The following is a 22,014-nucleotide window of genomic DNA, read 5'->3' as shown; positions in this document are numbered from 1 at the left end:
CCTTTTTTAAATAACGTTCCATTTTCCCATTTCCATAGTTACATGAGGCCGTGTTTGCGGGATGAGTTGTATTTTTCATTGGTGCCATTTATTGGAAAACATCTAAAAATTAATGTAGTAAATTAATTTCTAAGGGGAGTAAAATGGAAATAAATACAATTCTGCGATTTTAGGGGGTGGAAGGTCTTGTATCTGCGGGGTACACACTGCAGCAAAAATGACCTAACTTTATTCGGTGGGTCAGTACTACTATAGTGATCCCGATCCATATAAACCTCACACACCAGGACATAAATGTACACCCTGTGGTGTTACGGGGTTAAAGTGTCTCCACATAATTCTGTTTTTCAGCTGCGCAGTCCGCCTCTTGAGTAGTCTATTGATATAGCTCTAAAGACCCCTTCCCCCGGGACCACCGCGGTGGTGACACTCTAGTAGATGGAGGGAACTCTCCTACACAGACTCGCGGCCTAATTGCATTAATTGTCTTGATTTGGGCATTGGAATATGAAACGGTGTTGCCATCGCCCCTCATCGCTTATCTCCTGGTATTGCAGTCCCTTACACGCTAAGTCACTTATGATCTGTAATTAGTTTTTGCATAAACATTATCGAAAAAGTACATTTTATTAATATTGTACATTTTTAACACTTTTTTTCCTTGAAGTAGACCACCACCAAATAATTCCGTTTTTGTCTGCATTTAGCACATTTCTACTACAAGGATGCGTTCTGCTTGACTAGAGGGCTTGGCTTTAGGCTATGGCATCGCTAGGGTTGTAGGATATCCCGGACCGTGGCTTCCCTGTGCTGCGGAATCCCGGCGGAAATCTCACGGTTTGGCCGCAGCGAAAAACCCCAACATTTCCGCCGTGAAAAGCGCTGCTTCAGAACCGGCGGCACTGAGCCGCGGGTGTTGAAGCGGCCCGGCAGCTCGCTCTTCCACTGCGGGCGGCACTCCCATAGAGGAGAGCGCGGCCGCAGCAGAGGAAGAAAAAGAATGCGCATGCTGCGGCCAGCTAATCCGCGCCGCAGTGCCGGCTTTGCCACGGCGGATTTGCCATCCCGTGTGGACGAGATTTCTGAGAAATCTCGTCCACATGGCTGGCTAATCCCGGGATTAGCGGCCACAGGCGCAAATCCGCCCCGTGGGAACCCAGCTTTAGAAGTAAAAGCTGCTTTAAATAACCAGTTTTCTTCCTGTGTATTACCCAGCATACCTCACTCCATAAACACGTAAATAAAGCTTAGAGAGGGTCACCATCTTTCGCCCTCTCACGGATTACAGTGATTGACCTGCTTTGTGGATCTGTGCAGGAGTTTGGGAGAAACTTGATTTATCCGGCATGAATCGCCCAATAGAATCAGTGGGCCTTTAGCAGCGTGTCTTACGTGGGCACATATATATATATATTCGTGTGAAGGAGACCGTACGGCTTTCCATACCCAATTGGAGAGGTGGGGTCTCATTCACTTCTGTTGTATAGCAGCTTCCATGACTACTCCTTGCCATTGACATGAGCTGCCTGGGGATCTACTCAGTAACCGCCGCTGTTAGACAGTACAACAAAGGGGTCATTGCGGCCGCAGTAACTCTGCTGTGTAGACGGGGCAGCTGGGTGGGGAACCTAAGTTTTTGTGTTTTTTTTCCTCTAAGCATGAGATCAATTAAAGCCAATTCCACAATTAGCGCACACTTAATGGAACTCTGCTGTCCTGTTTTGTGGCTGGATCTTGTAGCAGCTGCATGTAGAGACGAGCGGACGCTGCTTTATTCCCATCTGTTTAATGACAGCGGTCGTCTGCTCCAGCATCTGCACAATTACATGTATTTTGTGTTTGACAGTTTCTGTGAAGGCCTTTAAGTGGTTTTGCAGACAGCGCCGGCTGTCAGTGGTGGGCTATGCCAGGATCTGAGTGTAAGCCACTGCTCCGACCCCTGTATAGTGGCCACCGCTTGGAATTGCAGGCTGGGGTCCCATTGATTTCAATAAGAGCTGCGCCTGCAAGTACATTGGCCGGCCACTACACAAGACTGAGCCGCGGCTTCTGTTCCGACCCTGGCTTAGCCAGTCACTGTCAGCCAGTACTGCCTGGAAAACCCCTTTAAGACTGGACATAGCTGTGTTGTGAGTGTTGTCTCGGGGGTGATTCCATTTACTGTTGTACCCCTCCGCTACCTGCGTATTCTAACAGGATGTGTTTCTCTTTTGCGCTGCAGGGAGACGCCACAATAAGAAAGATGCTGAGTTTTTGGTGGCCGTTGGCGCTAATATTGGCTACTCAGCGGATCAGCAGGCCCATCGTTAATCTCTTTGTGTCACGTGATCTCGGTGGTAGCGCCGCAGCAACTGAGGTGAGTCCGGCCTCTAAGGCGCACTCGCTGGTCATCCACGACATAAACCACCTATTAGCTGGTGACACTGGTGCGTGTCATGGGTGGGTTGTATCCGGCTGTAAGGGAAGAGTCAGTACTTAAAGGTGATGTGTTGGAAGAAAAATGGGCAAGTATGGTCATAGTGAATTCCCATCAGTCCCCCTAACCTGGAGAGTGTAGGCCGACACGAACTGGCGCAGTGCAATCCTATTGGTGTGTAGCTGAAGCCATTGATGAACTACCCCGATTGAAGTGAATGGGAGAGAGCTGTACCACGATGCGAGGCCACTGCAGAACGGGTGGTGTGTTGGGACCACCACTCACAAGTTTCTTCATATCACGTGATCAGTTGAAGCCCCACCGATCTCCAATTGTTGACCGGTCCTTACAATAGCTCATCAATAGCTTTAGTCTGGAAAGTGCTCTCTTACATGACTATCTTCCACTTCTTTATTATCAAACATTTTACGTCATCCCTTTCGGTCCCCGTAGCTGTGATGTGGAGGGCTGCAGCTCCGTTCTCCGTGACCCTTCCTCTATACGGTCTTACTCCACCAGACTGTACGCCAAGTAATGTGTCCTTAGCTCATACATCAGGACATGCGTGTTCTAACTCGGTACCTATGTGTTCTCTGCTTGTCGGAGGAGAAGGAAGCCATCACACTTCTTCAGTAGGTCCTCACTGGCGTTGGGGCGCATTTTTTTATGTACGTTACGTTGAATCTCCATTGGTTTGCAGTGGGGCATTCAGACCTTCGTTTTTGACGTGCACGAGAAAAAAAAAGTAATGTCCCGTTTTCATCGTATTATGGACAGAAATATCCGACTCTAGTCCATGGGACCGCTCCAATACGCAGTGAATACCGATGCTACATCCGCATTCACGGTGTATCTGCATATAAAATCAATGGGATCCGCTTCCTTTTTTATTTCCTTAGTGAAAAACGGAGAATCTTAAGCACATCTCTCTATGGGCCGTGTGACTACGGCTTGAAAAGGTGTTCCGGTGATGGAATGTTTTGGTTTTTTTTTAGTTTTCACCCATCCGCATATCTCTGCAACATTCACATACAGCTCTGCTACATGTGCACACAGGTCTACTGCATACATGTACACACCTGCATTTGACATGTTAAACACTGACTTATTACCACTAAGTCCCCCCATGCAGGTGTAGTAATGCATGACCCTCCTCCTGGTCACATGGTTATGACCTCTCCAGTCCTACCACTGCTATGGTGTGTCCCTGTGTGTACAGAGGAGCATTGGCACCCCGTGGGGAATATGTGAGGGATCTGCTGGAGGGGATGGGGCAGGAGAGGGAGGACTGTGCAGCCCGGTGTGTAGGGCTGCAGCGTTCTCCCCATGATCATTAGGGTGGCGGTCAGGGAGGTCTGGATTTGTCAAAGCTCCCCGCCTCTGGATGATAAGACGGGGGGTGTCTGGGTCTGTCTGACCCCCCTTACTGAAAACTGTATCTTATAGTCAGAAAATTCCAGTATACGACCACTTGGTGGTAGAATGTAAATCTCAGAGCTGCTTCACGTGTGGTGTAGTAAATTAATCATTGTCCATCTTTTTCACTTCCAGGCAGTGGCCATTCTCACTGCTACCTACCCTGTTGGACATATGCCATACGGCTGGCTGACAGAGCTGCGAGCGGTCTATCCTGCCTTTGACAAGGTAATATCGGATTTTCCAAATCTCATCCGCACTTCTGTTTGGAGTCTCTTCGCTGTGATATGTGCTTACATTTTATATCGTATAGATTAAATTTCAGTATTTTTTTTCTTTTCTAAGACCGCTCCAAATGTAGATGGTAGAACGAATTAATTTATCTTGGGGTCCTTTTACACAACTTATGGGGCGTATATGCCCCATCAGGTCGCCCGAGCGATACTGGTTTCTGTGCTTTTACACAGTAATGAGCATTGCTCAGTGAATTGGGGTGGAACAGACTGGGAATCATTCCGACCGTCCGCTTCCATTCACAAGTGGGCTACTCGTTTACCCGGACTGATCCGTCGTTTCGTTTTCTGCAAGAAAACAGAAACAAATGAGAAGAGAACGCATTCTCGTTGGTCGTTCAGTCGAGGCGTGCCTTCACAGTGAACGATTTATCGGCCCGTGTGAAAGGGCCCTCGGGTTTGCCTTGCATTGTTCTTTGGTGCATGTCCCAATCTAGCAGAGAGCAATGCAATCTGGGATGCCTGGCAATTATTGATGGATCTCTGAGACATACCTGGCAGAAAAATGTTGATCTGTGGATGGCTGGAACCAATTCCCCCCCCCCCCCCCCCCCATTTCTACTTGTTTTCCTATAACAGAAGATAGTGTCAAATGGATCTAAAGTTACCTAAACTTTTTTATTCAAGTTTGAAAAAGAGGCTGCTTTGGTATGTCTGCCCCACTGAGACCCTGCCTAGGTTACTGCATGCCTGTATATCTGTTTGCCCCACATTAAAGGGGTTGTCCCGCGCCCCCCCCGTTCGGCGCGAGACAACCCCGATGCAGGGACCTAAAGAAAGCTTACTGGAGCGCTTACCTTAATCCCTGCGCTCCGGTGACTTCTATACTTACCGGTGAAGATGGCCGCCGGGATCCTGTTCCTCCGTGGACCGCAGCTCTTCTGTGCGGTCCATTGCCGATTCCAGCCTCCTGATTGGCTGGAATCGGCACGTGACGGGGCGGAGCTACACAGAGCCCCATAGAGAACAGGAGAAGACCCGGACTGCGCAAGCGCGGCTAATTTGGCCATCGGAGGGCGAAAATTAGTCGGCACCATGGAGACGAGGACGCCAGCAACGGAGCAGGTAAGTATAAAACTTTTTATAACTTCTGTATGGCTCATAATTAATGCACAATGTATATTACAAAGTGCATTATTATGGCCATACAGAAGTGTATAGACCCACTTGCTGCCGCGGGACAACCCGTTTAAGTGTATATGTCGGTATGCCAGAGTCCAAGCAGAGCTCATGTCTGCGTTGTAGCTGAACCTCCGGGCCCCTGCCTGCCTCTCCTGTACACAAGCATAGAATATACTTGCCCTGATTGTGTTGGGCCCTCCAAGCCCAAGAACGGTCATGTCTGTATTAAGGATGTATTATGCTATTATCTATATTTTTCTTCTGTCTCTTCTAGAGTAACCCAAGCAATAAAATGGTTAGCAGTACGAGTTCGGTGACCAAAACCCATATCAAGAACTTCACTTTTGTCTGCATGGCTCTTTCACTAACGGTAAGGAGATTTGCTTTTTTGGACTCCCTTAGAAGAAGACTCGGAAACGAGCTGTCATTTTGTCTCCTGAGGGCTTATTCACACGTCCGTATATCGGCCATGTTTTCACACCCGGCCGATATACAGTGTTCCTTTCTGCAGGGGAAGGAGGCCGGCCGGGAGCAGTGCACGGAGCTTCCACCGCTCTCTGCCCCTTGCCACTATTTGCAATGGGAGAGGGACGGGGTGGAACTTGGCTCCGCCCCAATCCCGTCCCTCCCACTGCAAACAGTCGCAAGGGGCGTAAGCTGAGTGCACTGCTCCCGGCCCAACTGACCTCCTTCTGCAGAAAGGGATACCATATATCGTCTGGGCGTGAAAACCCAGACGATATACAGACGTGTGAATAAGCCCTGAAACTGCGAGACCGGTATGCTACAATGTAACAAACTCGCATGCTCAAACCTACGCAGAAACGTTACAGCGGCCTCACTTCCCCGTCGGAATTTACATTTCTTTCAGTTGCTTCTCAAGATCTGTTTTTAAACAAGCAGATTTGTCGAGTGAACAATCGATGTCAGGATTCGCTTGGCCAGCCTGTTTATACAGACAGATACATTGTTGCGTCGTTCAGCTTGTTGCAGAAGTGATGAGCGGGACCGAACGATCGGTGTTTAAACCAAGCGATTTATTGAACGAGTCAACTGGGTTATTATGGCTGTGGAACAATTATCGTTTATTTTCACTTGTTTGAGGTATTTTTTGAACAATAATCATTCGTGTAAAAGGGCCTTTAGTGACATGAAATCTGCTGCTCTGCGCATGATCGTACACGTCAGAGGAGCAGTTTGGCCAGTAGTCCTCAATCCCCTTCTCTTACAATGGCTTAATGATTGCTTCCCCGCTACAGACTACAGCGCTCCGCAAGCCGCACTCTAGATCCTGACTATTGCCGTCCGTAGACAGATGGGTTTGGACAGTTTGGCTCATTAGCACATAGTGAGGTTCTTGGTACTCAGCCTCACCGGCACATTGACTCCAAGTAGTAGTCCTTGTAAGAGGCAGATGAAACTGAAGAGGCCATTCATAGCAGATTGTGTATTGTGCTACGTATAATCATGTCTTCTCTGATGCAATCAGATTGGTGGCGGATTAAGCTTAAGATGGGCCCCGGGGCCGCTCACAGCGCTTATTTTCTGGTAAAACATTAAGCAGTCGTAACCATTTGGTAAAAATGTTTGTATGGATGTAGAGCAGATTTCACTCCTTCAGTTGATGGGGTGATAAGTGCTGGTGATCCATACTAAAATCCACTTCAAGATCTGCACCAAGTAAGTGGATTTTGGTGTAGATTTGCTGCAGTTTTTCTGCTGGATAAATGTGGGAATTTACTTCACTCCCCCCAAAAATTAAAAATATTCTCTAAAACGACCTTTATAATGTGGCGGGTTGACATGCCGCGGCTCGGCTTTAGTACATCTCTGAATAGAATTGTTACCATATAATGTTCTCGAATACCAACTCGACACAGTGATGGTGATTACAGTGCAGTTACCTCCAGTGATGATGGCTGACGGCGTCTCTTTTTGGAGTCATCCATATTCCGTTTTTATTTGCTCTGCGCCTAGACAATCATTGAAACTTCCTCTAAACCCAACTTGCCTCTACACACACCTTATCTGGCTGCTGCAACCTTATCAACTTTTCAGTGTCTCCCTATACACTACTTATTAAGTGATTGCCCCTCTGTGGCCCCATGTTATTAATAGCGATTGCCCCTCTGTGGCCCCACGTTATTAATAGCGATTGCCCCTCTGTGGCCCCACGTTATTAATAGCGATTGCCCCTCTGTGGCCCCACGTTATTAATAGTGATTGCCCCTCTGTGGCCCCACGTTATTAATAGCGATTGCCCCTCTGTGGCCCCACGTTATTAATAGCGATTGCCCCTCTGTGGCCCCACGTTATTAATAGCGATTGCCCCTCTGTGGCCCCACGTTATTAATAGCGATTGCCCCTCTGTGGCCCCACGTTATTAATAGCGATTGCCCCTCTGTGGCCCCACGTTATTAATAGCGATTGCCCCTCTGTGGCCCCAGGTTATTAATAGCGATTGCCCCTCTGTGGCCCCACGTTATTAATAGCGATTGCCCCTCTGTGGCCCCACGTTATTAATAGCGATTGCCCCTCTGTGGCCCCACGTTATTAATAGCGATTGCCCCTCTGTGGCCCCAGGTTATTAATAGCGATTGCCCCTCTGTGGCCCCACGTTATTAATAGCGATTGCCCCTCTGTGGCCCCACGTTATTAATAGCGATTGCCCCTCTGTGGCCCCACGTTATTAATAGCGATTGCCCCTCTGTGGCCCCACGTTATTAATAGCGATTGCCCCTCTGTGGCCCCACGTTATTAATAGCGATTGCCCCTCTGTGGCCCCAGGTTATTATTAGCGATTGCCCCTCTGTGGCCCCACGTCATTATTAGCGATTGCCCCTCTGTGGCCCCACGTCATTATTAGCGATTGCCCCTCTGTGGCCCCACGTCATTATTAGCGATTGCCCCTCTGTGGCCCCACGTCATTAATAGCGATTGCCCCTCTGTGGCCCCACGTCATTAATAGCGATTGCCCCTCTGTGGCCCCACGTCATTAATAGCGATTGCCCCTCTGTGGCCCCACGTTATTAATAGCGATTGCCCCTCTGTGGCCCCACGTTATTAATAGCGATTGCCCCTCTGTGGCCCCAGGTTATTATTAGCGATTGCCCCTCTGTGGCCCCAGGTTATTATTAGCGATTGCCCCTCTGTGGCCCCACGTCATTATTAGCGATTGCCCCTCTGTGGCCCCACGTCATTATTAGCGATTGCCCCTCTGTGGCCCCACGTCATTATTAGCGATTGCCCCTCTGTGGCCCCACGTCATTATTAGCGATTGCCCCTCTGTGGCCCCACGTCATTATTAGCGATTGCCCCTCTGTGGCCCCACGTCATTATTAGCGATTGCCCCTCTGTGGCCCCACGTCATTAATAGCGATTGCCCCTCTGTGGCCCCACGTCTTTAATAGCGATTGCCCCTCTGTGGCCCCACGTCATTAATAGCGATTGCCCCTCTGTGGCCCCACGTCATTAATAGCGATTGCCCCTCTGTGGCCCCACGTCATTAATAGCGATTGCCCCTCTGTGGCCCCACGTTAATAATAGCGATTGCCCCTCCGTGGCCCCACGTTATTAATAGCGATTGCCCCTCTGTGGCCCCACGTTATTATTAGCGATTGCCCCTCTGTGGCCCCACGTTATTATTAGCGATTGCCCCTCTGTGGCCCCACGTCATTATTAGCGATTGCCCCTCTGTGGCCCCACGTCATTATTAGCGATTGCCCCTCTGTGGCCCCACGTCATTATTAGCGATTGCCCCTCTGTGGCCCCACGTCATTATTAGCGATTGCCCCTCTGTGGCCCCACGTCATTATTAGCGATTGCCCCTCTGTGGCCCCACGTCATTATTAGCGATTGCCCCTCTGTGGCCCCACGTCATTATTAGCGATTGCCCCTCTGTGGCCCCACGTCATTATTAGCGATTGCCCCTCTGTGGCCCCACGTTAATAATACGGACCTGCTGTTTGGCACAACTTAGTGATAAGACCCCTCTGTGGAGCCTCAGGCCCAGGGCGGCCGCCTCCATCATTATCTGTCATTGAATCAGATAACGTATGAAAGAATATTAGTGAGCTCTCAGATATAAACAATTTAATGCAATGTGGCTCCGACTTTCAGCCCCTGGCGATCTAGTTTACTACAGAGCGACCCCATTCAAATGAATTATTTAATTCATTCATGTTTTGCCCATGTATTCCACTCTGCAGCGTTCAGGCCTCCAGCATGTGAATGGGAGCCTATGGCTCTGTCTGGCCCGTGTGCCGCGAGCCTATGGCTCTGTCTGGCCCGCGTGCCGCGAGCCTATGGCTCTGTCTGGCCCGCGTGCCGCGAGCCTATGGCTCTGTCTGGCCCGCGTGCCGCGAGCCTATGGCTCTGTCTGGCCCGCGTGCCGCGAGCCTATGGCTCTGTCTGGCCCGCGTGCCGCGAGCCTATGGCTCTGTCTGGCCCGCGTGCCGCGAGCCTATGGCTCTGTCTGGCCCGCGTGCCGCGAGCCTATGGCTCTGTCTGGCCCGCGTGCCGCGAGCCTATGGCTCTGTCTGGCCCGCGTGCCGCGAGCCTATGGCTCTGTCTGGCCCGCGTGCCGCGAGCCTATGGCTCTGTCTGGCCCGCGTGCCGCGAGCCTATGGCTCTGTCTGGCCCGCGTGCCGCGAGCCTATGGCTCTGTCTGGCCCGCGTGCCGCGAGCCTATGGCTCTGTCTGGCCCGCGTGCCGCGAGCCTATGGCTCTGTCTGGCCCGCGTGCCGCGAGCCTATGGCTCTGCCTGGCCCGCGTGCCGCGAGCCTATGGCTCTGCCTGGCCCGCGTGCCGCGAGCCTATGGCTCTGCCTGGCCCGCGTGCCGCGGGGGGGGGGGGGGGGCGGGCCTATGGGTCTGTGTGGCCCGTGTGCCGGGAGCTCTCCCTGCTGATGTATTAGTTGTACTTTGTCTAAGATTACATTCACACTGCGTTTGCAAACCATATGGAAACAGTCGACCTTTTGGCCTCTGTGAATGAAGCTTATCTCCAGCGCTTGTATGTCAGTAGGGCGGGCTGCTGAATCACTATGGAAGAACTGCTGAAAAAGCCCGTTGGAGTCAACTGACCCGACACCCTGCTTTGTTTAGTAATTCACTGACCTACTGACATGGAAGTATAAAGAGTCAGCTGAGGACGGATGGAACGAGGAAGGGAACCTCTGCGCACTGTTCTGCAAGTCTCCTAGCACTAGAAGCCTGTGGAGGTACTCGGTAAAAAAAGGAAGGCTATGAAGTCTTAGAGTCTCACTTCAGGACAGCTGATATAGCGGTGTGCCCACAGCCGGGGTACAACCGGCCCCTCTGCTGCCTGAGGGGGAATGTCAGTATTCTCCCCCATGACTGAGGACAGCCATTTTTCCTGAGCGGACTAGTCTTCTCGTCCTATGCGAGCGGACAAGTAGACCTCCAGGCACATGCAGCGGCGGCTTGGGCAGCACACATTAGGGGAGCAGCGGGTAAAGGAAGAATACGTGCCCCGACTCGGTGTTCCAGCTTCTTTGACTCTGTAGGTTTTTGTGGCCCGTAGCTGACCGATTCTCTTTAGTGCAGCGTTCACATCTGCTCATGTCTCAGGACAGAGCTCCATGCCGATGTTACCTTTTACGGATCTTAGTGCTTTGCTATCACGGTAGATCACAATAGAATTGAGTGTATATAACGTTGACCTTTGGCGCGCCAACGGTAATGCGTTGAACAGTGATTGGCCGCAGCGATCAGGTGCTTCGATCTGCCCATTTCTCTAGAAGCTGGTGACGGGGCGGTGTAAGCCGCTCAGCTCCACTTTGGGGTCTGAGGAGAGTATGAACTATTTTCTTATTTTAGAACTGACCCAGCTGCTGGCAAACTTTCTATACTTGTGATAAAACTGCTTTAGGGCTCCCGCACCCTTTTTTTTTTTCACGCGATTGTCAATGGGACGTTCTAATGTTAAAAACGCATCACAGAAAAATCGCAAATCACAAACTTGCGATGCGCTTTTTAACATTAGAAAGTCCCATTTGACAATCGCATAATAAAACCACAAGTGTGTTGGAGCCCTAAAGAATAGAATTTTCACACGACTAGTCCGCCAGAATATTATATCACACCACAGAAAATATTGTGCGGTTTGCCTGATAACAGCCGAGTAAAATCCCATTGGACTCCTAAGTATACATCCCCCACATTAATGTGGCTGCGGCTCCCATGCGGCTTCTCAGTGAACCTCTGTGTAAATACCTTACTTTCTGAAAGGAGAAAAAAAAAGGCAATATTGTTGTCAGACACGAGCGTTCCCGACCCTAGAAAGTGACATTTTTACTAATCAAGATCAACCTGTTTTTCTTGAGAAGATTGTCAGCAATGCTGAAGGAATTTTCCAAACTAAACATTCATGTCGTGTGGATAAGATGTGTACAGACCCTCCTCAATCCAGAAGAAGGATCCGTAGAGTGTGGGGTTGGTTATTGCCAAACTAGTAGGGCGCCCAGATGGTGACTGCAGTCTACACACACATATATATATATATTCTCCAGGCTCAGGAAAAAAGGAGTCAGCTATATAGAGTACATGGAATACTTGGGGTAAACACACGTGGAGGTCCCTTTGCACGTCGCTCCATTGACCTACTTTTGTAGACGTGCCGGAATTTTTCAAAAGATTCCACAGGATTTTCTTAGTGCATCTATAGTCTGCAGGATACAGAAGTAAGCCGCATCACTCGCATGTATCCGTCTGCCAATCAGATCGATAGTGTTTATCCTATAGCTACAACCCTTTATACATTACAATAGTCAGTATGGTGACCGGTGGGGCTGCACGTAGTGTAGCGTCGCTGCCAATAGAAAAAGAAATGGTGAGAGGCTCGCAGTTTTCCCATCATACCCGATATGTTTCTCTCTACGGTTTGTACCAGTCAGTGGGTATAGACAGATGGTCCACGGAAAACTAGTCTGGCACCGTACTCTTATCAAAGCTGTTTAACAAAAGCCGCAGGGCATCATAAATCATTTATCAGGGGTATACTCTATCTAGTTCATATAACCCATACATATAATAAGTCCCTCCTATAATATACCAAACAGAAGACAATCACACTGGGGTGCGGGATTTATAATAAAAAAAATAAAGTACATATTTAATTAAATATAGAAAAGTCATGCATGCAAATATAAAAACCGCTCCAACTGTTCTATTGTCCGCCATCGTTACACCCCTCTATCTATCAGAACTATTTCCACATTTCCAGACACTTGGGCAGAAGGACATTTGGTCTCTCGGCCCCCATTAGATGTCTTGCCTTTAGCAACCACCCACTGTCACCTCCGCTTGCAGTGGTGGTGTGAACGATGAAGCTGGACGCTATGGAGGGGAACCGGGTTGTCTTCAGCAATGAATCCAGGTGTAGTTTGGGCACTGATGATGGCCGTGTTCATGTCTGGAGACCTCGGGGTGAGCGCTTCAATCCAGTCTTTGCTGTGGGTTGGCACACTGCCCCCTGCTGGTGTGATGGTATGGGCAGCCATTGCATATAACAGTCGGTCCCCCCTAGTAGTGGTACGAGGGACAATGACAGCTCAGCGATATGTTCAGGACATCCCGCAGCCACATGTGTTCCTCTTATTGCGGCTTCCAGCAAGATAATGCTCGGCCGCACACACAAGGGGGTCACAGGAGCCCCCACAACATTGTTACACTTCTGTGGCTGCCCGATCGCAAGATATATTACTACTAGAACATCGTTGGGACCATCTGGATGTCTACTTTTACAGCCTATGAGTTTGCACTCATCTAGAGGCTTAGTTACAGCAAATGTGGACTTATATGCTGTAAGATACCATACAGAACCTGTATGGCTCCCTGCCTGCCTGTATCACATCTTGTATCCAAGCTAGACGTGGTACAACAGGGTACTAGAGCCTCCATGCTCACCTGCATCACATCTTGTATCCAAGCTAGAGGCGGTACAACAGGGTACTAGAGCCTCCATGCCCACCCATATCACATCTTGTATCCAAGCTAGAGGCAGTACAACAGGGTACTAGAGTCTCCATGCCCCCCATATCACATCTTGTATCCAAGCTAGTGGTGGTACAGCTGGACATGGAGGCTCTAGTACCCTGTTGTACCACATCTTGTATCCAAGCTAGAGGCAGTACAACAGGGTACTAGAACCTCCATGCCCGTCTATCACATCTTGTATCCAAGGTAGAGGCGGTACAACAGGGTACTGGAGCCTCCCTACAAGGGGTCAGTTCTCCACAATACACTCTCCTTTTGCTCTGATACTGTGATCCCCTATATCAGTGTTACAATCTCACACAGTGTGATGCATCCGACGACTTCCAGCGGAGGGAGGTTACTGACAATAAGTGTATTTTGCATTTCACAATTTGCAGAAACCTTTCCAGTGCAGATAGGGTAATTGGCATGTAGAATGTGCGGTACGATGTGACAGGGCCGTGTGTGCGGACAAGTAATGTGACACACTGATGACTACACATCCAAAGTATGTGTCATCTGACATGGAGAATAGCATGGCGTGACTTCTGTCCGGCTGCTTCTCTGCCCTCAGCACTGTGCCAACCCAGCTCTGTGCTGAATAGATGAGTCACGAGACGCACTGCCTAACGAGCCGAGTGACAGCTGAATGATCGGCTCTGCCATGTATGTATGGATGTACTGCCCCGCTAAACATCCGGGTTATACGAAGCGTGGGAACAGATTGGGCTTCCTTGTAAATAACAGTCACCAACTTCAGTACTGATTTTATACTTCACTCCTGAATGATGTCTGCCATTAACGAGAGAGGAGAGCTGCTGCAGAGAACGGCTGCGGCTCAGTGTGAGCGAGCATCACATGCCACATGAATGGGCTACAGGTGTGCCGCTGGAATGGGATTGGTTGCTCCGGCATCACCTGCACGGTCAGCACTTTCTTTCATAGCGGGGGTCATAGTTTCACAGGATAACCAGCTGTCCGGATTGTCGTATAGCAAGCAAGTCCTGCCTTACAACGGGGAAGAGTTTTGTTGCAACCACAAGTCCAAAAAAGTTGGGATAGTCTGCAAAATGTAAAAAAGAATGCAATAATTTGGAAATCTCATCTACCCATGTTTTATCCACAGTAGAACACAGAAGATATCAGAGGGGGAAGGGAGACCTCTTTCAATGTAATTAAAATTTGTAACTAAAACTTATTTCAGAAATTGGCAGCAACACATCTCAAAAAAGCTGACCAGGACCGGCCGTGCCCACCATTGTGCAGCATCATCTCTTCTGTTTACAACAGTCTGTAAACGTCTGGGAGGTGAGGAGACCAAGTGCTGGAGTTTGGGGAGAGGAATAGAGTCCCATTCTTATGTGATGTGGTAGTCTATATGCTGGATGGTCGCTCTCCTCTTGAGTCCGCAGGACACGGCAACCACGTCTTCCATTTTGCCTCAGTCCGTTTTAAATAAGCTTTGGCCCAGTGAAGATGCCGGCGTTTCTGGATTCTGCTGATATACGGCATCTTCTTCGTATGATACAGCTGTAACGTGTATTTGTGGATTACACAGCGAGCGGTGTCCACGGATTTCTGGAAGTAGTCCACGGCCCATGCGGTGATTTGCATTATAGTGAGTGGGGAATGTTTAAACTTAACGAGAAGTGAACAAGCCACCGATTTGTATGTCGGCTGAAACTGAACGACTAATGAAGTGCACAGTTCTTGTTAGTCGTTCAGTCGATGGCTCACGTTTAGACGTAATGATCGCTCAGTTTCATTCGTTTGCGCCAGTTTTTAGTGACACTCATTGTGTAAACTGGCCATTATTCTTCCAGCCTTTTGTTAATCCTGTCCCAACTTTTATGAGATGTGTTGCGGCCATCAATTTCTTAATGAGCTAATTTTGTTTTTAATGAAATGGCAAAATCTCCCCCTTCTGATGTTTTCTTCACAACAGAACATAGAAAACATATGTTTACATTAGATTTCCAAATCATTGCATTTTTTTTAACCTTTTTGCATTTTCTACAGCGTCCCAACTTTTTTGGAATGGAGTTTAGAGATCGGAGTCGCAGAAGTTTTGATGATAAAACGCCTTTTACAATTTTCATTGTATAAAATGATACACTGTAGCTGCAAGTTGGAGGATTGGCACAGTGCCAACATTCCGAGTGGATGGTCTGACTTACGGACATGGAGGGACTGTTAATGAGGCCATTGTTGACTGAGGGTTTTTAGATGTACAGCAGAATATGCTTCATAATGGTCTGGTTCACTTCCACAGCGTAGTGCTACTATGTAGGAGGGTTCGTTGCCGGGACCTCGCTGTGCATGCCCTCCTTTCAGCGTCCCTTAATTCATATATAGATCCATGACTACTTTCAGCTACAGTTATGATGGTGAATGAATTGAATGGTGATTTAACCCAATTGACACCTACTATTTTGGGTATGCCTTCTGCTGACTTTTGGTCTACTCAACTTCCTGAATTTGGGTTTCCATCTTCCTGGTTCCTTTCATCTCCAGCAGATGGTATTTTCAGAAACCTCCCCCATTTTCAAGCATAGAAGAATAAAAGACTGTAGATTATTAGAAGAACATGGTTGCTTTCTTCCAGGAACCGCTCCACTCTTGGCCATGGCATGTGTTTGGTAGTTCAGTTTAGTTCCATACAAGCCCATGGACAACAGCGGTGTTTATAGAAGGAAGCAGGCATGTTCTTCTAATTCTCTACAGCCGCTTTCATACTTTGCTGCTGGTTTCTATTGTTTCCGGCACAGAAGTATAAGTTGGGTAAAGGTGAGGATGTCACGGAATACTAAAGGGCTTTTAGGAGGCAGAGGATGGGGAACAAGCTTGTGTCCTTCCAATAATGTACCTATGTGAACGTGCTGTCGAACACCTGACAAACGTGCAAGCGCTGGTCTGTTGGGTAATCACATCTGTCATGTGGCACCAAAAATTATCACTGTCGGCAATGCATGTCACCACGTAAACATGGAATGTGCTGGCAACGGTGATGAAATTCTGTAGAGGATGACCAATCGTATGAACAGTCATTTGTTGCCAACACATTCTTAATCATCCGTGTGAAGACTAGTTAAAGAAGCGCCTATCTCATTGGTGCCCTTCATCTAGAACAGGGGCGTCAAACTCCTTTTCACCGAGGGCCACATCAGCCTTATGGGTGCCTTCAAAGGGCCGATTGTAATTATAAGACAGTATAGTAATAGTGACCCCAATAGTGGCCACAGTAGTAATAGGATCCCCAAAGTGGCCCCAGTAGTAAGTGACCCCAGTCATAATAGTGACCCCAATAGTGGCCACAGTAATAGGGTCCCCAAAGTGGCCCCAGTAGTAAGTGACCACAGTCATAATAGTGACCCCCAATAGTGGCCACAGTAATAGGGTCCCCAAAGTGGCCCCAGTAGTAAGTGACCCCAGTCATAATAGTGAACCCAGTAGTAAGTGACTCCAGTAGTAAGAGTGACCCCCATAGTGGCCCCAGTAATAATGACCCCCTTAGTGGGCACAGTAGTGATGGTGACCCCCACCCACCCCACCCAATAGTGTCCACAGTAGTAATAGGGTTCCCAAAGTGGCCCCAGTAGTAAGTGACCCCAGTCATAATAGTGAACCCAGTAGTAAGTGACTCCAGTAGTAAGTGACCCCCCCCCCCCCCCCATAGTGGCCCCAGTAATAACCACGACCCCCTTAGTGGGCCCAGTAGTAAGCGACCCCACTAATTAGTGGCTCAAATAATAAAAGTGGCCCCAGTAGTGATTGAGTCTCTCATTGTGATCTCAGTGGTGATAGTGACCCTCATCGTGGCCCCAGTAGTAACAGTGACCACCACGGTAGTACCAGTAGTAATTGTGGCCCCAGTAGTAATAGTGACCTCCATATCAGCTTCAGTAGTTCCTACAGACATTCCACTCACTCCTGAGCCTCTAACCGTTGACCTCTCCCCTCGGCATCTGCACTGTGTACACACAGACTCGAGGGGGGAGAGGTCCGCAATCGGACTCTGCGCCGCCGCCAGGCCGAAGCTGCAGGCTGTGTGAGTGGACTGTGTATCTGGTTGTTGCACAGCTGGCGGGCCACATAAAATGAGGTGTCAGACCTTGTGTTTGACACGTGTGATCTAGATTATAGCTACATGTAAAGACCCTTACAAATCTATGAATACAACTTGGATTGAATAGAATTCCATTACGAAGTATCAAAAGTTGTAAGATTTGGATGACTTACGGATGTTCTCTCTGCCCCCAGCTGTGTTTTGTGATGTTCTGGACTCCAAATGTATCGGAGAAGATACTTGTCGACATAATCGGAGTAGATTTTGCATTTGCGGAGCTTTGTGTGATTCCTTTGAGGATATTCTCCTTCTTCCCTGTACCAGGTAAGTGATGCACATTCAGCTCGGGGTAGACTCATACCCCGCACATCTCTCCGACCGTCGCATTTTGCGTAAGTCCATGTTCTTCCTGCTGAAATATCCCCATCCAGAAGCCCCAGCCACAAGCCTGCCGTATGTGATCGGGTACCCAGATGTAACCAGCGGTCTTGTTTCTGTCTTCATAATTTTAAAACTAGCCCCATTTTTCCCCAAGGGTGTGATAATGATTATCAATATAATGTAATATGATCTATTGTTGCTTATGGCGATGTGCATGTTTTGGTGTTCTTTTTTTTTTAAACTTCTATTTTAATTGAGTCCTTTAACCCCTTGAGTGGCACGCCCGGAAAATTTCCGGGACGAGCTCCACTGCTCATAGCGATACAGCCCGGAAGATTTCCGGGCTATGTATCACTATGGGAGCTGCAGAGCACAATGCCACAAGCTGTGACAGTGTGCTCTGCCTGCACAGACCCACAGAGATCAAAGCAAGGGCTTTGAAAAACCAGCAGAAGATTTTGCCGATGTGCCGGCAACCTCCTGGTTTGTTTACAGGTTGCCATAGAGACCATCGGCATGTCGGAAGCTAGCCGATGGTCTCTGTGGCAGGGAGAGCTGGTTGTTAGCTGTCAGAGGACAGCTAGGTACTAGCTCTTACAGCAGAGATCAGAGAAAACCTCCGATCTCTGCTGTGTTAACCCTTTACATGCTGCAGTCTATGTGACTGCAGCATGTAAAGAGCTGTCACTGCAGCATGTAAAGGGCTGTCACCATCGGACCCCCGGAATGTGATCAGGGGTCCTGATGGGTCCCTGTGGAAGTCCCCTAAAGGGACAAAAAAAATAAAAATAAAAAGTTAAAAAATTATAAAAAAAATAATCACTTGTCTCCCTTTACTTTGTAAAAAATCAAAAATACAATCACACATGTGGTATCCATGCGTCGTAATGGCCCAGAGAAGGAAGTTAATGCATTATTTAACCCCTTAATGACATGGCCCCTTTTTTTCTTTTTTCCCCATTTCTTTTTTTCTTCCCCCCTGTTTAAAAAACCACAACTTGTCCCGCAAAAAACAAGCCCTTATATGGCCATGTCAATGGAAAAATGAAAAACTTATGGCTCTTGAGACGCAACTGCAAAATTAGTTGAAATGCAATGATTAGACCATTTTAAAAAACCTGCCCTGGTGGGCACGAGAGGGTGGTAGGAAACCTGCCACTCAAGGGGTTAAATAAAGATGACACGTATGTCCCTTGATAAAAGGATAACTCCAGTATTTTACATCATGGGGACACGTCAGAAGGTAACACCAGCGGCAGTCTGAGATCTTGGACTCCTTCAACGGTAGAGGTCCGTTTGCAATGGCAGATTTTCAGGCCTGGACTTTCCTACTAACGCTTGTTTGCCCAATAGTTGGGCTTTAACCCTTTCCAATCCAATTTGCATCCTGGTTTTCATAGGGGGCTTACTACTTTTCTGCCATTATACAACGGGGCTATCTGCTGGCTAAAGCCAGTACTGCATGAGGTGATACCTTGGATAGGCTCTGACAGCAGAGAGGCTGGCAATATACAGTAAGAGAACCACCGATGGATTTTCTTCCAACATCGGAGCTGTACAGCCTTAAAGCATAATGTCTTCAGACGGCAGATAGTGGATTGGAAAGGGTTAAACGTTTAGAAGGATAATGATCAGCCGACAGAAGCACGCCTGTTCATTGGCTGATCATGTAGAAGGATGATCAGCTGACAAAAGCACGCCTGTTCATTGGCTGATCATGTAGAAGGATGAATGATCAGCTGACTAAAGCACGCCTGTTCATTGGCTGGCCATGTAGAAGGATGATCGATCAGCTGACAGAAGCACGCCTGCTCATTGGCTGATCATGTAGAAGGATGATCGATCAGCTGACAAAAGCACGCCTGTTCATTGGCTGATCATGTAGAAGGATGATCAGCTGACACACGCACGCCTGTTCATTGGCTGATCATGTAGAAGGATGAACGATCAGCCGACAGAAGCACGCCTGTTCATTGGCTGATCATGTAGAAGGATGAACGATCAGCCGACAGAAGCACGCCTGTTCATTGGCTGATCATGTAGAAGGATGAACGATCAGCTGACAAAAGCACGCCTGTTCATTGGCTGATCATGTAGGAGGATGAATGATCAGCTGACAAAAGCATGCCTGTTCATTGGCTGATCATGTAGAAGGATGAATGATCAGCTGACAAAAGCACGCCTGTTCATTCGCTGATCATGTAGAAGGATGAATGATCAGCTGACAAAAGCACGCCTGTTCATTGGCTGATCATGTAGAAGGATAATCAGCTGACAAAAGCACGCCTGTTCATTGGCTGGCCATGTAGAAGGATGAACGATCAGCTGACAGAAGCACGCCTGTTCATTGGCTGGTCATGTAGAAGGATGAACGATCAGCTGACAAAAGCACGCCTGTTCATTGGCTGGCCATGTAGAAGGATGAACGATCAGCTGACAGAAGCACGCCTGTTCATTGGCTGATCATGTAGAAGGATGATCGATCAGCTGACAAAAGCACGCCTGTTCATTGGCTGATCATGTCGAAGGATGAATGATCAGCCGACAGAAGCACGCCTGTTCATTGGCTGATCATGTCGAAGGATGAATGATCAGCTGACAAAAGCACGCCTGTTAATTGGCTGGCCATGTAGAAGAATGAACGATCAGCTGACAGAAGCACGCCTGTTCATTGGCTGATCATGTAGAAGGATGATCGATCAGCTGACAAAAGCACGCCTGTTCATTGGCTGATCATGTAGAAGGATGATCGATCAGCTGACAGAAGCACGCCTGTTCATTGGCTGATCATGTAGAAGGATGAATGATCAGCTGACAGAAGCACGCCTGTTCATTGGCTGATCATGTCGAAGGATGAATGATCAGCTGACAAAAGCACGCCTGTTCATTGGCTGATCATGTCGAAGGATGATCGATCAGCTGACAGAAGCACGCCTGTTCATTGGCTGATCATGTCGAAGGATGAATGATCAGCTGACAAAAGCACGCCTGTTCATTGGCTGATCATGTCGAAGGATGATCGATCAGCTGACAGAAGCACGCCTGTTCATTGGCTGATCATGTCGAAGGATGATCGATCAGCTGACAAAAGCACGCCTGTTCATTGGCTGATCATGTAGAAGGATGATCAGCTGACAAACGCACGCCTGTTCATTGGCTGATCATGTAGAAGGATGAACGATCAGCTGACAAAAGCACGCCTGTTCATTGGCTGATCATGTAGAAGGATGAACAATCAGCTGACAAAAGCACGCCTGTTCATTGGCTGATCATGTCGAAGGATGAATGATCAGCTGACAAAAGCACGCCTGTTCATTGGCTGATCATGTCGAAGGATGAATGATCAGCTGACAAAAGCACGCCTGTTCATTGGCTGATCATGTCGAAGGATGAATGATCAGCTGACAAAAGCACGCCTGTTCATTGGCTGATCATGTCGTAGGATGAACGATCAGCTGACAAAAGCACGCCTGCTCATTGGCTGATCATGTCGAAGGATGAACGATCAGCTGACAAAAGCACGCCTGCTCATTGGCTGATTATGTAGAAGGATGAATGATCAGCTGACAAAAGCATGCCTGTTCATTGGCTGATCATGTAGAAGGATGAACGATCAGCTGACAAAAGCACGCCTGTTCATTGGCTGATCATGTAGGAGGATGAATGATCAGCTGACAAATGCACGCCTGTTCATTGGCTGATCATGTCGAAGGATGAATGATCAGCTGACAAAAGCACGCCTGCTCATTGGCTGATCATGTCGAAGGATGAATGATCAGCTGACAAAAGCACGCCTGTTCATTGGCTGATCATGTAGAAGGATGATCGATCAGCTGACAAAAGCACGCCTGTTCATTGGCTGATCATGTAGAAGGATGATCGATCAGCTGACAAAAGCACGCCTGTTCATTGGCTGATCATGTAGAAGGATGATCGATCAGCTGACAGAAGCACGCCTGTTCATTGGCTGATCATGTCGAAGGATGAATGATCAGCTGACAAAAGCACGCCTGTTCATTGGCTGATCATGTAGAAGGATGATCGATCAGCTGACAAAAGCACGCCTGTTCATTGGCTGATCATGTAGAAGGATGATCGATCAGCTGACAAAAGCACGCCTGTTCATTGGCTGATCATGTAGAAGGATGATCGATCAGCTGACAGAAGCACGCCTGTTCATTGGCTGATCATGTAGAAGGATGAACGATCAGCTGACAAAAGCACGCCTGTTCATTGGCTGATCATGTAGGAGGATGAATGATCAGCTGACAAAAGCATGCCTGTTCATTGGCTGATCATGTCGAAGGATGAATGATCAGCTGA

General features: G+C 48.3%; 1 protein-coding gene across 1 annotated transcript in view; it reads left to right on the top strand.

The window, feature by feature from the left end:
• The window catches only part of ANKH (ANKH inorganic pyrophosphate transport regulator), a 115,025-nt gene that overhangs the window by 79,941 nt on the left and 13,070 nt on the right, over positions 1-22,014 (top strand). Inside the window, exons 6-9 of the mRNA XM_066579195.1 lie at positions 2,222-2,356; positions 3,968-4,060; positions 5,522-5,617; positions 17,505-17,634. Of these exons, the coding sequence (XP_066435292.1) occupies positions 2,222-2,356; positions 3,968-4,060; positions 5,522-5,617; positions 17,505-17,634 (454 nt within the window). The remainder of the gene's footprint in view (positions 1-2,221; positions 2,357-3,967; positions 4,061-5,521; positions 5,618-17,504; positions 17,635-22,014) is intronic.

Source organism: Eleutherodactylus coqui, chromosome 9 (assembly GCF_035609145.1).
Source record: "Eleutherodactylus coqui strain aEleCoq1 chromosome 9, aEleCoq1.hap1, whole genome shotgun sequence".
NCBI classification, from domain to species: domain Eukaryota; kingdom Metazoa; phylum Chordata; class Amphibia; order Anura; family Eleutherodactylidae; genus Eleutherodactylus; species Eleutherodactylus coqui.
Note: the sequence above shows the minus strand (reverse complement) of the source record. Positions and strands in the feature narration are given on the sequence as shown.